This window comes from Taudactylus pleione, unplaced genomic scaffold, assembly GCF_031769625.1.
Source record: "Taudactylus pleione unplaced genomic scaffold, aTauple2 ptg000211l, whole genome shotgun sequence".
Taxonomy (NCBI): domain Eukaryota; kingdom Metazoa; phylum Chordata; class Amphibia; order Anura; family Myobatrachidae; genus Taudactylus; species Taudactylus pleione.
In genome coordinates, this window is record NW_028284613.1 from 1,448,566 (window position 1) to 1,464,938 (window position 16,373).

Here is a 16,373-nt window from a genome sequence, read left to right on the forward strand (position 1 = left end):
AATATATAAGAAAATGACATAAGTACATTAAACATTACAGAAAAGTTTACAAGCTTACAAGTATAATACATAAGTAAGGAATCCCGGCGGTAACCATTTTAGTTATGGATGATATTATGCATATTATTGAGTCCGTAATTTGAGGGTATTTATCATAAGAGTTCTGCTAAATATGGTGGAACAACCTAATTGTGACAGCAGTCTGAAAAATGGCTGTTAATCTCCTCTACCAAGAAGTTAACACATTGCACATCCATAGGACCCAAAGAGTAGTATTGTGGTGAATATTTTATGTCCAATGCAAGTGGCATATTAGTTGATCTTGTTACACATTGGTTGTGATGATATTATTTCCATGACTGTAAGATTTTTGAACTGCACGCTCTGGGTGACCAGTAAGGGTTCCAACATATCGACATCCTCCAGCCCAGCCTCTAGGCATGTTTGGTGTAAACAAAGCATGGAGAAGTGAATAATGAAATAACACAGCAGTTGGTGATTGAGGTCCCTGCTGATATATGTGGCTACAAATAACTGTAACAGTTTCCAGACCACCCAGTAGGGGCACAGGGCGAGTTCAGTAACTGACAGTTTCCAGACCTCCCAGCAGGTCATATGTCCCTGGTCACAGTGGCATCCGTCACTGAGGTGACACCTGGTGCGAGTAGAAGCAGGTCGGAATGTTGTGCACACAGAAAAGACACACGCTGGCAAAACCACAAGCCAGCAAAAAGGGGTGTGGCCTCATGGGTCAGGGGTCATGGTTTCGCAGGTAGGCGGCGTGGCCTTGTGGGTCAGGGGTCATGGCCATTTTAGTCACTCTGACAAATCCACATGCCGGCAAAAAGGAGCGTGGCCTTGCGGGTCAGGGGTCATGGCTTCCTGGTTAGGGGGCATGGCCTCACGGCCAGAACACCCAGTTTAGTTACTCCGGGAGATGCCGGCTGCCCCCGGGGACAATTCTTTTTCAAAGTGCCGGTTCCCTCACTGTATCAGGAGCCGAATGCTGTCACAGAGGAGGTGTCGGCACTTTGGTGGCACCCATCGGCGGATGACACCTGGGTGCGGCCCGTACCCCCACACCCTCTTGTGACACCACTGCCAGGGTACCCAGCAGGTGCACAGAGTTCATCATCTGTCAAATTTTACAAAGCACAATGGTGATGCATTGTAAATGGTGGGTGGACATTTTTCCACATAACTCTGAAACGAAGCAACCAATTACAACGCCAATAATTTTTTTTGCAAATCTATGGACCAAGACCTTTTATTTGCTATATAATGCTGAGACAACAGTATCATAGAAATATGTCACTCATAAAAGTCATCATTCTGCTATTAAAAGATTATAACCCGCAAGTTACAAAATTATCTAAGGGAGATAATAGGAGAGAGGTCACTGCTCATGAGTGCTTACATTCTAGAGGAGATGTAGGCAGAAAAAGAAGGAAAGGGGATCAGAATTGGATAATACAGAAGATGGAGAGTTAGGAGGAGAGGTTAAGAAAGATGTGAAAACAATTCATACAAATAGTCTGGTGGTGAAATAGGCCATTCTTTGGGGTGTAAAGTGCCGGCAATATTATTAGTTCTGCTTTTGCTTTGTCACTTTGCAAAGTTCCATTCTGCCATTCACATTTCCATTAATTAAAATCTAGGTGAAATAGAGCTTGGACAGTAATAATGAATTCTGATATGGGATGTGATTGAGTTAGGACTAGGACCACTTAAGGGCAAATAAACCATGCAAAAATGAGTGGCCAAATGAGAAATTTTCTCTCACTCCTTTGTGTATATAGAATACATCCCTACTCTGCCAGAATGTTCAGTAGATTATTAAATTATGGGGAGTCGACCATCTTCCTGAATTCAGTCCATTGGAAGTGGTTAAGTGAGCAGGGTGGGGTCTTGAAGGCACTATTCACATCATTGTATGAAGTAATATGGTATTCATAGAACCTGCAACAAAAAAAGGACCTTTCCAATCCAAAGATGCCATGAGAGGTATAGAGTCCTCTCCTTCCTTTAAAAGGCGCAATCACTACCATTGGACTCATAAGGACCATCAGCAAGAGGGCGCGGATCCTTTTCTCTAATTTCTCACTAATACAGCATTGTCTGTTTACAGAGCAGCCCGCATCTACTGCTCGGACAGCACCTCTCTTACTTCAAAAAAGTCCCTCTCTATCAGGGGCATTGGAACGATTTTAGATTGAGGTCATCTCCAACTTGAACCTAACTTAATATAAAAATTTAATTCTTGACAGGTAGGGCAATGAAAGAGATGCAACCTCCAACACAAATCCCCTACCCACACTCTGAGCCCATTTGAATATTTCTAAACAAGACATTTTCTGAACCTCCTTCCCCAAAACCTGCTCCTTTGCACCCTTACTCCTTTTGAATGTATATGTAGATATTGCCCTGCGTTTAAAGGCAAGATGACTCAAGTTTATGGCTGTCCCCAAGCAGAATGATCAAGTAGAAGCATGGGAGAGAGACTTTGAAAATCTGCTACCCCCCCCCCAGATGAGAAAACTTTGGAGGACATGAGTTTAGGCATAGTGAATAACTCTATCTCCAGTAGGCTCATACAAATGTCCTATAAGATGTATTATCTATGGTATTATACCGCAGTGTGCCTCACCCACTTGCTAGAGAAAATGTAGTCTGGGGAAATCCTAGCCCATATTTGCTGGATATATCCAGTGAAAGGCCCCTACTAGACAGTGAAAGGCCCCTACTAGACAGCCTCCTGAATAGCCTATTTCTGACCAAATATTGTGGTTCTTTCATTTATGCTATCAATCCCAAGACCTCAGCAAACTTTAGCTTCACACATATTAGTCACTGAGAGAAGCCTTGTTTTGTAAAACTGGAAGAATCCGCTCCCTCTATCCCTTTCTTCCTTAAAAAAGCAAATCTGACAGACTGGATTTATTCAGAAACTTGCTTGTTATCTTCATGACATGTTTGCTCAGGTCTAAGTTCACCAGATCTCTCTTTTCAATCCATTCTCTCCACTAGAATGAAGCTAGACCTTCAGTTACCTGGGGCATTGATTCTGCTTGGAATTTCCCCCAACCCTCTCATCAGTCTGCACAATAACTCCACACAGGGCACCCTGCTGCATCATCACTCCACAATGGTATTAAATCATTACATAGACAACAGGTCTATGTACAGCCTGCAAAAGTCCTTACAAAACTATATCCATCTATCACTCTTCACAGTCTGTGTAACTCTACAGGATAATCCCATCTAAATGGCCTAGTCATCAGGCTCCAGCCCCCTCTCCACTCCCATTCTGCATATCATCAAGTGATGGGTCAGTGGACAATGAGGAGTGGCCAAGACTGGAGAGAAGCAGATGCCACCACTGATCATCCCAATTACCAGGTTCCTTGGCTGTGTGATAAGCCCCTATCCCTGGCCTCCAATGTGAATGATTTAGTATCTATGTACACAAGCAGTTCAGCGAAACACATGCGACACTCCCATAACACGCTTATAAGATGGACCATATCCATGCATCTGAATAGCTACCTCCCAGGAACCAACACTTTTCCAATACATTTCTGATACCATGAATCTTAATCACAACAGCATTTTGTGCATATACACTGTTTAACGCACATGCTGTAGGAATTTTTAGGAATATTCATGAACGGATAATAGGAAAAAAATCAGTATTACGTGCGATTTAAAATTAGGCCCACTATGTACCTAATACTGTGTGTAATGGGTGTGGTATCTATTGTCAACATTCATAGAGGTAAATTTACTAAGAATTGTGTCCAACCCGTGTCAGTCTGTTTTAAAAGACAGGTAGGAAAGATCAGCATTGGGAGGTTTTATTAAAAAATAATTTCAGGAATTTACCAAGCTCCTTTGTTTGTCAGGATCGTGTTTCCCAATGGTGTATGTGATCATTCCTACCCGTTTTTAATCCCTATGTTTCCTGTCTGTGTTTCCCTCCTGAACAAGCAGCCTGCACATATCAGTGAGATACGTGCAGGTTGCTTGCTTTTTTATTAATGGTGAATGTATGCTTTTTTAAATTACTTTGGCTCAGTAATAATTGCTAAATAGCTGGTAATATCCTTTCATTGAGGAAAGCTATCAATAAATGTTTTGATCTTATATATAAAAACGGTGTGTTAGCGCTTTCCTTCTCCACTCCTTTTTCTTAGTTTCTATTTACAGGGATTTTTGGAAAGCAGCAGACTATCCAGTTTTGTAGTCTAATTGGTGCCGATTAAATATAATCTTTTCTTTGCTACTGCTTGTGTGTGTGTTAGTAACTAAATGGTTAATTAAAAAAAACTGTTGTGTAGGTTTCCCCATATATTAAAAACCAGTACTGAGCTCCCAGAGCCAGTCCTGATTTTAAAAATAGGGGGAAAAATTGCGTGGGGTTCCCCCTATTTTTAAAATCAGCACCGGACTCAAATCTAGCCGGGATGTAATGCCACAGCCAGGGGACATTTTCACTGGGTCTCCCCAGTCAAAGCATTAACACCCCAAGCTAGTCAGCACAAGCTGGGGATCTCAGGGGAGGTGGGGATCCCCCCTCTCTTTCCTGCACCCCTGGTCGGTGGGTGCAGAGCTAATAGTGTGAAAATTATAATGATACTATTGTTTTTCACAGTAGAACTACAGGTGCCAGTGTGCCTGGCCTTTGGCACTTGTGGAAGTACAAGTGCCAGAAGGCGGTCGGCAGCCATACCCCCACTGTAAAAAAAATAGTAAAAGAAAGACAGTACACACACCGTAGAATGTAAAGGTTTATTACATACCTAATACATTCACACATTTACTTACCTTCTGCCAGATGTTCCCGTCCCCTTCTCCAGTAGAATTCCCATGGGTTACCTGTGACAAAAATCCAATGCTCCACGGGTCTTGGAAAAACAGAAAAACGAGTACCTGATCCATTTATCCATTTCGGATATGTAGAGATGAATGTGTGAACACATATATCTCTACCGCGCTGAATGACAGAGACAGCGTGGTGTCTGTAATTCTTTGGGCCTGCCAGCTAATCAGAGGCCACTCTACAGTTAGCGCCCGCTGATTGGCTGTGACCCACGTGGCTGACAGTCAACAGCACGTGGGTCACAGTCAATCAATCTCAGACCAACATGATTCTTAGTAAATTTAGTAAATTGCAATCTCGGACCAACACGATTCTTAGTAAATTTACCCCATAATGATCATTCATCATGTTCACTTGATCACAATGTTGACATATAGCAAGTCGACTTGCTCGCATTGTTGACATTGACCAGGTTGACATTCATCATGTCAACACTGATGAAATATTAATATGATTAGAATGTCGACGAAATGTCCCTGGTGGTCTAGTGGTGCTTTAATTGGTCTGGTGTCTCCAGCTGTGTTTTCTGGGTGTGGCAATCAGGTAAGAATGATGTCCGGTGGACCCAGCGTCTCTTGCGGCAGTGAGTATGCATTACCCTAACCCCTTACAATCTCCCTAGTGATAGTGAAGATGTCTGGTGGATCCAGCGTCACTTGCGGCAGTGAGTATGCGTAACCCTACACCCTAACAATCTCCCTAATGACAAATGCAAACCTCACCTCTCGTAGCCTAACTCTAACTCTCCGCATTTTGAACATGTTGACATTTTGCACGCAGCAACATGCTCAATGTCGACATTTTAACAAGTTCTACATAATAAGTGTCAACACTTTGATGTATTGTAAATGTCGACAATTCGACTACATCCCATATGTAATACATTATTAATAATTCATATTATACTATTATTAATATACCTAGTAAATAAATGGACCACGCATCTCTTGGGTCACCTCAGTTGGCTCTCCCCCTCAGCAGCTCCTCCTGTCCCCACCCCCTCTCTTACCCACATACTGCCATCCCCACCCCCTCCAATCCGGTTATACCAATTACCCCCGTACCTGGTCCGCTTCTCTCCCATCCATGCAGGGCGCGTGTGCATGTCACACCTAATGAGCACAGCACAAATTGGGAGCTGGGTCGAGCGCCATGCACATTAGTTTTGATGTGTATGTGCATCGCAGCCACAATTAGATCATCACACAAATGTGCTTGATGACCTAATTTAAATGAGGGTACAAATTTGTAATAATAGGTTGATATCATCACACAGTGTATATTATATATACTACTTTATGGTTATTGTCAGGATTTACTGTCTTTTTTTTTCAAATGATAGAACTATTCTATAGACAGGTTATTATTTGTTACTATACAATTTCTACCTCCTGAAATATTTTGGTGTTTTTCTGTTGTCAACCATAATTTACCTTATACTATATTCCTCATTTCACATTATATTCACTCTATTCTAAAATGTTTATCTGTATACTGTGTATAATTTAAACAATTAAAAGAACAGACTTTAAAAAAAAAAACAATACAGTTTTAATAATAATTATAGCCTCTTCTAATACTCCTCTCTACTGGACCAAACAGCATACATGAATCTACAGGGGTCCTGGGTAATGTTTACATTTGTATATGTTCATATAAAATATACATATATTAATACAGAATATAAAACAAAAAATAAATAAAATGAATATACCTTTTAACAGAAACGTTTTCAGATTGTACCACAAGTTTCTAGGCTCATTTGACCACTTGACAAATATATTCATAATACCATTTAAACCTTAACATGTCATATTAACTTATAACATATTTTCATATTATGATAAATGTATCAAATTGATTTTGCTGTACAATCACCAAAAACTAATATTTTCAACGGTTTTCCACGTGTACAGTATGATCAGGGTCCTCAGCTGTACAGTCCCCACAGGTTTCTATGAGACTGTAATCTGGCCAAATGTATAAAGTAGGGGTGAGCGGGTTCGGATTTCTGAAATCCGAACCCTCCCGAGCCCCCCCGATCCGAGGCCGATCCGAGTCAGGCTCGACTTTTCCCGCCTGACTCGGATCTGAGATCGAGGCAAAACTTCATCATCCCGCCTTCCGGGTCTCACGGGTTTTGGATCCTATATAAGGTACACGCGTTGGCACCATTTTGTCACTTGGCTGTGGACAGTGAAGAGGGAGGGTGGGGGTTAGGGCTGGTTGGGCTGTGTAGTGTAGTGTAGTGTAGTGCAGTGTAGTGTTGCGCTGTGCTGCTGTTGTCCATAAGGGCTGTGTCCACTCCTCCAAAGTCCATAGGGGCTGGCTGTGTTGTGCTGTGCTGCTGTTGTCCATAGGGGCTGTGTCCACTCCTCCAAAGTCCATAGGGGCTGGCTGTGTTGTGCTGTGCTGCTGTTGTCCATAGGGGCTGTGTCCACTCCTCCAAAGTCCATAGGGGCTGGCTGTGTTGTGCTGTGCTGCTGTTGTCCATAGGGGCTGTGTCCACTCCTCCAAAGTCCATAGGGGCTGGCTGTGTTGTGCTGTGCTGCTGTTGTCCATAGGGGCTGTGTCCACTCCTCCAAAGTCCATAGGGGCTGGCTGGACTGTGTTGTGCAGTCAGTTGTCCATAGGGGCTGTGTCCATTCCAAAGTCCTGTGCAGAGTCCCAGTCCTAGAGGGGTGCTGTAGTGTTGTCCAGGGGGTGCTCTGTCCATCAGGGGTGCTCCCACCAAGTACAAAAAAAAAAAATATTTTCTGTGTTTGTGAATTGTGTGCGCAGTAGCCGCACGTGCATCAACAAAGTAGTGCCAAGCGTGCGCCTGTGTCATAAGTAAAGGGCTGGCTGGCTTGACCGTTAAAGGGTGTTGTAACCCCCAAAGTACACTCCAAACAAAATAAAAAAATATTTTCTGTGTTTGTGAATTGTGTGCGCAGTAGCCGCACGAGCATCAACAAAGTAGTGCCAAGCGTGCGCCTGTGTCATAAATAAAGGGCGGGCTGGCTTGACCGTTAAAGGGTGCTGTAACCCCCAAAGTACACTCCAAACAAAATAAAAAAATATTTTCTGTGTTTGTGAATTGTGTGCGCAGTAGCCGCACGTGCATCAACAAAGTAGTGCCAAGCGTGCGCCTGTGTCATAAGTAAAGGGCCGGCTGGCTTGACCGTTAAAGAGTGCTGTAACCCCCAAAGTACACTCCAAACAAAATAAAAAAATATTTTCTGTGTTTGTGAATTGTGTGCGCAGTAGCCGCACGTGCATCAACAAAGTAGTGCCAAGCGTGCGCCTGTGTCATAAGTAAAGGGCCGGCTGGCTTGTCCGTTAAAGGGTGCTGTAACCCCCAAAGTACACTCCAAACAAAATAAAAAAATATTTTCTGTGTTTGTGAATTGTGTGTGCAGTAGCCGCACGTGCATCAACAAAGTAGTGCCAAGCGTGCGGCTGTGTCATAAATAAAGGGCCGGCTGGCTTGACCGTTAAAGGGTGCTGTAACCCCCAAAGTACACTCCAAACAAAATAAAAAAATATTTTCTGTGTTTGTGAATTGTGTGCGCAGTAGCCGCACGTGCATCAACAAAGTAGTGCCAAGCGTGCGCCTGTGTCATAAGTAAAGGGCTGGCTGGCTTGACCGTTAAAGGGTGTTATAACCCCCAAAGTACACTCCAAACAAAATAAAAAAATATTTTCTGTGTTTGTGAATTGTGTGCGCAGTAGCCGCACGAGCATCAACAAAGTAGTGCAAAGCGTGCGCCTGTGTCATAAGTAAAGGGCGGGCTGGCTTGACCGTTAAAGGGTGCTGTAACCCCCAAAGTACACTCCAAACAAAATAAAAAAATATTTTCTGTGTTTGTGAATTGTGTGCGCAGTAGCCGCACGTGCATCAACAAAGTAGTGCCAAGCGTGCGCCTGTGTCATAAGTAAAGGGCCGGCTGGCTTGTCCGTTAAAGGGTGCTGTAACCCCCAAAGTACACTCCAAACAAAATAAAAAAATATTTTCTGTGTTTGTGAATTGTGTGTGCAGTAGCCGCACGTGCATCAACAAAGTAGTGCCAAGCGTGCGGCTGTGTCATAAATAAAGGGCCGGCTGGCTTGACCGTTAAAGGGTGCTGTAACCCCCAAAGTACACTCCAAACAAAATAAAAAAATATTTTCTGTGTTTGTGAATTGTGTGCGCAGTAGCCGCACGTGCATCAACAAAGTAGTGCCAAGCGTGCGCCTGTGTCCCATAAATAAAGGGCCAGCTGGATTGACTGCTAAAGGGTGCTGTAACCCCCAAAGGGCACTCCAAACAAAATAAAAATATATATTTTTTTGTGTTTGTGAATTGTGTGCGCAGTAGCCGCACGTGCATCAACAAAGTAGTGCCAAGCGTGCGCCTGTGTCATAAGTAAAGGGCCAGCTGGCTTGACCGTTAAAGGGTGCTGTAACCCCCAAAGTACACTCCAAACCAAATAACAAAATATTTTTTCTATGTTTGTGAAATGTGTGCGCAGTAGCCGCACGTGCATCAACAAAGTAGTGCCAAGCGTGCGCCTGTGTCATAAATAAAGGGCGGGCTGGCTTGACCGTTAAAGGGTGCTGTAACCCCCAAAGTACACTCCAAACAAAATAAAAAAATATTTTCTGTGTTTGTGAATTGTGTGCGCAGTAGCCGCACGTGCATCAACAAAGTAGTGCCAAGCGTGCGCCTGTGTCATAAGTAAAGGGCCGGCTGGCTTGACCGTTAAAGAGTGCTGTAACCCCCAAAGTACACTCCAAACAAAATAAAAAAATATTTTCTGTGTTTGTGAATTGTGTGCGCAGTAGCCGCACGTGCATCAACAAAGTAGTGCCAAGCGTGCGCCTGTGTCATAAGTAAAGGGCCGGCTGGCTTGTCCGTTAAAGGGTGCTGTAACCCCCAAAGTACACTCCAAACAAAATAAAAAAATATTTTCTGTGTTTGTGAATTGTGTGTGCAGTAGCCGCACGTGCATCAACAAAGTAGTGCCAAGCGTGCGGCTGTGTCATAAATAAAGGGCCGGCTGGCTTGACCGTTAAAGGGTGCTGTAACCCCCAAAGTACACTCCAAACAAAATAAAAAAATATTTTCTGTGTTTGTGAATTGTGTGCGCAGTAGCCGCACGTGCATCAACAAAGTAGTGCCAAGCGTGCGCCTGTGTCATAAGTAAAGGGCTGGCTGGCTTGACCGTTAAAGGGTGTTATAACCCCCAAAGTACACTCCAAACAAAATAAAAAAATATTTTCTGTGTTTGTGAATTGTGTGCGCAGTAGCCGCACGAGCATCAACAAAGTAGTGCAAAGCGTGCGCCTGTGTCATAAGTAAAGGGCGGGCTGGCTTGACCGTTAAAGGGTGCTGTAACCCCCAAAGTACACTCCAAACAAAATAAAAAAATATTTTCTGTGTTTGTGAATTGTGTGCGCAGTAGCCGCACGTGCATCAACAAAGTAGTGCAAAGCGTGCGCCTGTGTCATAAGTAAAGGGTGGGCTGGCTTGACCGTTAAAGGGTGCTGTAACCCCCAAAGTACACTCCAAACAAAATAAAAAAATATTTTCTGTGTTTGTGAATTGTGTGCGCAGTAGCCGCACGTGCATCAACAAAGTAGTGCCAAGCGTGCGCCTGTGTCATAAGTAAAGGGCCGGCTGGCTTGTCCGTTAAAGGGTGCTGTAACCCCCAAAGTACACTCCAAACAAAATAAAAAAATATTTTCTGTGTTTGTGAATTGTGTGTGCAGTAGCCGCACGTGCATCAACAAAGTAGTGCCAAGCGTGCGGCTGTGTCATAAATAAAGGGCCGGCTGGCTTGACCGTTAAAGGGTGCTGTAACCCCCAAAGTACACTCCAAACAAAATAAAAAAATATTTTCTGTGTTTGTGAATTGTGTGCGCAGTAGCCGCACGTGCATCAACAAAGTAGTGCCAAGCGTGCGCCTGTGTCCCATAAATAAAGGGCCAGCTGGATTGACTGCTAAAGGGTGCTGTAACCCCCAAAGGGCACTCCAAACAAAATAAAAATATATATTTTTTTGTGTTTGTGAATTGTGTGCGCAGTAGCCGCACGTGCATCAACAAAGTAGTGCCAAGCGTGCGCCTGTGTCATAAGTAAAGGGCCAGCTGGCTTGACCGTTAAAGGGTGCTGTAACCCCCAAAGTACACTCCAAACCAAATAACAAAATATTTTTTCTATGTTTGTGAAATGTGTGCGCAGTAGCCGCACGTGCATCAACAAAGTAGTGCCAAGCGTGCGCCTGTGTCATAAGTAAAGGGCCAGCTGGCTTGACCGTTAAAGGGTGCTGTAACCCCCAAAGTACACTCCAAACCAAGTAACAAAATATTTTTTCTGTGTTTGTGAAATGTGTGCGCAGTAGCCGCACGTGCATCAACAAAGTAGTGCCAAGCGTGCGCCTGTGTCATAATTAAAGGGAAGGCTGGCTTGACCGTTAAAGGGTGCTGTAGCCCCCAAAGTACACTCCAAACCAAATAACAAAATATTTTTTCTGTGTTTGTGAATTGTGTGCGCAGTAGGCGCACGTGCATCAACAAAGTAGTGCCAAGCGTGCACCTGTGTCATAAGTAAAGGGCCAGCTGGCTTGACCGTTAAAGGGTGCTGTAACCACCAAAGTACACTCCAGTCCAAACCAAAAAACAAAATATTTTTTCTGTGTTTGTGAATTGTGTGCGCAGTAGCCGCACGTGCATCAACAAAGTAGTGCCAAGCGTGCGCCTGTGTCATAAGTAAAGGGCCGGCTGGCTTGACCGTTAAAGGGTGCTGTAACCCCCAAAGTACACTCCAGTCCAAACCAAATAACAAAATATTTTTTCTGTGTTTGTGAATTGTGTGCGCAGTAGCCGCACGTGCATCAACAAAGTAGTGCCAAGCATGCGCCTGTGTCATAAGTAAAGGGCCGGCTGGCTTGACCGTTAAAGGGTGCTGTAATCCCCAAAGTACACTCCAAACCAAATAAAAAAATATTTTTTCTGTGTTTGTGAATTGTGTGCGCAGTAGCCGCACGTGCATCAACAAAGTAGTGCCAAGCGTGCGCCTGTGTCATAAGTAAAGGGCCGGCTGGCTTGTCCGTTAAAGGGTGCTGTAACCCCCAAAGTACACTCCAAACAAAATAAAAAAATATTTTCTGTGTTTGTGAATTGTGTGTGCAGTAGCCGCACGTGCATCAACAAAGTAGTGCCAAGCGTGCGGCTGTGTCATAAATAAAGGGCCGGCTGGCTTGACCGTTAAAGGGTGCTGTAACCCCCAAAGTACACTCCAAACAAAATAAAAAAATATTTTCTGTGTTTGTGAATTGTGTGCGCAGTAGCCGCACGTGCATCAACAAAGTAGTGCCAAGCGTGCGCCTGTGTCCCATAAATAAAGGGCCAGCTGGATTGACTGCTAAAGGGTGCTGTAACCCCCAAAGGGCACTCCAAACAAAATAAAAATATATATTTTTTTGTGTTTGTGAATTGTGTGCGCAGTAGCCGCACGTGCATCAACAAAGGAACAGCGCCAAGCGTGCGCCTGTGTCCCATAAGTAAAGGGCCGGCTGGCTCATTTCTTAAAGGGTGGTGTAACCCACAATGTGCACTAGTCTCCAACAAAAATAAAAAATTATTTTCAGTGTTTGTGTGCGCCTTAGCCGCACATATATATCAATATAACATAAATGGAGGACCAAACTTTCTCCGATAAAAATAAAATAGGGAAAGATCAAGAACCACTTCCTCCTAGTGCAGAAGCTGCTGCCGCTAGTCATGACATAAACGATAACATGCCATCAACGTCGTCTGCCAAGGCCGATGCCCAATGTCATAGTAGAGGCCACATACAATCCCAAATGACAAAGTTCAGGAAAATGACCTTGAAAAAAACATTTAAATCATCTGAAGAGAAACGTAAACTTGCCAATATGCCATTTACGACACGGAGTGGCAAGGAACGGCTAAGGTCTTTCCCTATGTTCATGACTAGTGGTTCAGCTTCACATGATGATGGAAGCCCTCCTTCCGCTAAAAAAATCAAATGAGTTAAGCTGGCAAAAGCACAGCAAAGAACTGTGCTTTCTAAGAAGATATCACAAATCCCCAAGGAGAGTCCAAGTGTGGTGGCGGTTGCGATGCCTGACCTTCCCAGCACTGGATGGGAAGAGGTGGCTCTTTCCACCATTTGCACGGCCCCTGCAAGTGCTGAAAGGAGCACCCACAGTCCACTTGCTGATATGCAAATTGAAGATGTCACTGTTGAAGTACAACAGGATGAGGATACTGGTGTAGCTGGCACTGAGGAGGAAGTTGGCGAGGAGGATTCTGATGGTGATGTGGTTTGTTTAAATAAGGCTCCGGGGGAGACAGTTGTTGTCCGTGGGATGAAAAAGCCCATCACGGTCATGCCTGGGCAGAAGACCAAACATTCCACCTCTTTGGTCTGGCAATATTTCTATCCAAATCCGGACAACAACTGTCTTGCCATATGTACCATATGTAAAGGTGAAATAAGTAGGGGTAGGGACATTAACCACCTAGGAACGTCCTCCCTTATACGGCACCTGCAGCGCGTTCATAAAAAGTTACTGTCAAGTTCAGAAACTTTGGCTAAGACCGTAAGCAGTCCAGGGACACCTAAATCCCTTTTTCCTGTTTTATCCAAGGAATCGGTGGATGAGGAGGATGAGGAAGACATCTTGCCTCCGTAGAGCCAGTTTATGCAGGGACACATTAATTGCCAGCTTGTTTTGTGGGGGCCCAAACGAACCAATCATTTCAGCCACAGTCATGTGGCAGACCCTGGCGCTGAAATGATTGGTTTGTTAAAGTGTGCATGTCCTATTTATACAACATAAGGGTGGGTGGGAGGGCCCAAGGACAATTTCATCTTGCACCTCTTTTTTTTCTTGGCAGTATGTACTGTTTGGGGCCTAGTTTTTCAAACTGCCATCCTGTCTGCCACTGCAGTGTCACTTCTAGATGGGCCACGAGTTTGTGCCGCCCACTCGTGTCACTTAGCATAGTCATCCAGCTACCTCGGTGCAATCTTTTGGCCATAAAAACAATATTGTGAGGTGTGAGGTGTTCAGACTAGACTGGAAATGAGTGGAAATGAAGGTTATTGAGGTTAATAATTGCATAGGAGCAGAAAAACCCACAAATTCTGTGATTTAAGCTGTTTTTATGCTTTTTTTAAAAAAAATACAGATCCAAAACACAAAACCCAGAACCCAAAACACGGAAGGGTGGTTTTGGCAAAACCAATCCAGATCCAAAACACGAAGAAAGATCCAGATCCAAAACCAAAACACAAAACACGAAAAGTGGCCGGTGCACACCCCTAGTATAAAGCTCTGGAAAGTGCAGCTATTGCCTTCTTTGGGTGGAGCTAGTTATTGTAGCCTATGTACTACATTAAGCAAATTTCCCTGGTGAAGTCCCTCTCTGTTGGTCGCTACTTGTGCATGCACAGCACGGCGACTGCACAAGTTTATTACAACTACCGGGTCTGAAATCCAAAAGTAATGACAGCTGGATATAGGGGAACAGGATATATATGACATAGGATCATAGTCACATATGGTCCCATTTTATATGTGATCATTGACACATCTCACCTTTATTGGCATTAACTTATCACTTCACTGTTCACATTACCACCTACATACATCATCATAACACCCCAAATAACTATTCTTCTACTAGTAATGTGCAGCTCAACAATGCTAGGACTGACTAAGCAGTATGGTATTCAGATCCACAAAGGAGAAGGCTGGGTGGGAGAATCTGCTGCAACTAGGCATTGTCAGTATCTTTTTTTGGCCCTTTTCTTAATGTTATGACCACGAAGTTTGGCTTTTAATGGCTTTATGCATAGAGTATTATTGCAACAATGATATTAGCTGCATGCATGTGGTGGGTTTTCTGAGAACTGGAAACCCCTTCCTAAGTGCACATCTCAGATTCCATGGTGTTTCAAAGTCACATTAAAATACAGTCAAATGGCTCAAACATTATAATACTGTAGCTGATTTTATTTTTGCATGATAATTCCTTTATGCTTTCTCAGTAGTTCAGATGAATACATATTTTCTGTTTCACTCATAGTAAATGGAACATTTAAAAGCTAGTATATTGCTGCAGTGAAATAATTTGTACAATTTTCATTTTACAATCGTCTGTCCTTATAAGAACACACATATACATAGACAGAATAGACAAGCCTTGGTGAATATCTCAGTATGTTTTAATAAAAAATAATATGCATATAAGCTGCTATATTATACCCCTTCTCGACTTAAGCCTAAAACCTGGGTTTTTGCGCATGAATGCGTATCAACACGGGTGTGGCCTAAGTCTGAAAGGTGCAACCCGGGTTAACAGTCCTGGGTCTGCGTCCCTGTTTGCTAGTAGGGTTTTTCCCGAGACTTGCAACCTTTGTCAATGACCCGAATTGAATGTGAAGGTGCGACCCGGGTCTCGATGATGTCGAGAAAGTGTACCACCACTTCGCAGATGTTGGCAAAGTCCTAAATTGTAGATATACTGGAGTAATGTCAAGAACCTTACAGTATATCTAAATTGTAACAGGTTGACCTTGCCTTCCCTCACAGGTCCCTTATTCTTCTGCATGTTATCCCTTCTGTAGTTTACTGTTAGAATAAACTAATAATATACATTGTGTCAGCTGACACCAGGCAAATTGCGGTTGAGTGGAAATCATCCATGGCCCATATAGCAGACATTGCTCAGCAGGTTTTATTACACATATCAAATGGAGTATAGAACTATTATATTACATAACACCTCTAAATCCTACTGTAAAACATGAGATCCATGAATCAGGACCTTATCGAGGAATTGCAACTAATGCTGCAGTGGTGGCACAGTTGATCTTTATAGCTATTATTGAAATGTTTACAAAGTTTATGTAAAAAATAGATATGTACAAATTACTTCACTATACTATTCATATGAAAGTATTACATGGTCCATTCATTGGTGGCCAAGATACTCACCTTCCGGGGTTTAGTGGCTGTCATTTCATACACATCAATAGTGTAGTTAGTTCTTCTGCCATATGTGTCAAACTGTACATTCCCAGTCATCCCTTGAACTTGCACCTGAATGAAATTGTAAACAACAATTTTTAAAAAACCTGTAATAATATTAATAATAATAATAATAATAATAATAGTAATAGTGTATATATTAATAGCAATACTGATGCATTTAAAATTATAACATAAAAACATAGCCTATAGGTCTCTAGCTCTTAGTGTCAGAAAACTGTATTGCTTTTCAAATGGTTACAATGTCTACATCTTCTTCATGTATGACTAGTACTGTTTTCAAGGTCTACTAGGCATGACAATATTTCATAATAGCATGCTATGTTTGGACTATTATACATTTAATTGTTTATATGATTATATATTACAAGGTTAGGCGCAGATAATCATTCTTGCATGAAATTAAAGTGATTCTCTGGGCTGCATGTTTTTGCAGACCAGAATAC

General features: G+C 43.0%; 1 protein-coding gene across 1 annotated transcript in view; it reads right to left on the reverse strand.

Moving 5' to 3' along the window:
* The window catches only part of GRIA3 (glutamate ionotropic receptor AMPA type subunit 3), a 393,493-nt gene that overhangs the window by 47,949 nt on the left and 329,171 nt on the right, over window positions 1-16,373 (reverse strand). The window contains exon 8 of the mRNA XM_088478220.1: window positions 15,874-15,978. Within this exon, the coding sequence (XP_088334346.1) occupies window positions 15,874-15,978 (105 nt within the window). The remainder of the gene's footprint in view (window positions 1-15,873; window positions 15,979-16,373) is intronic.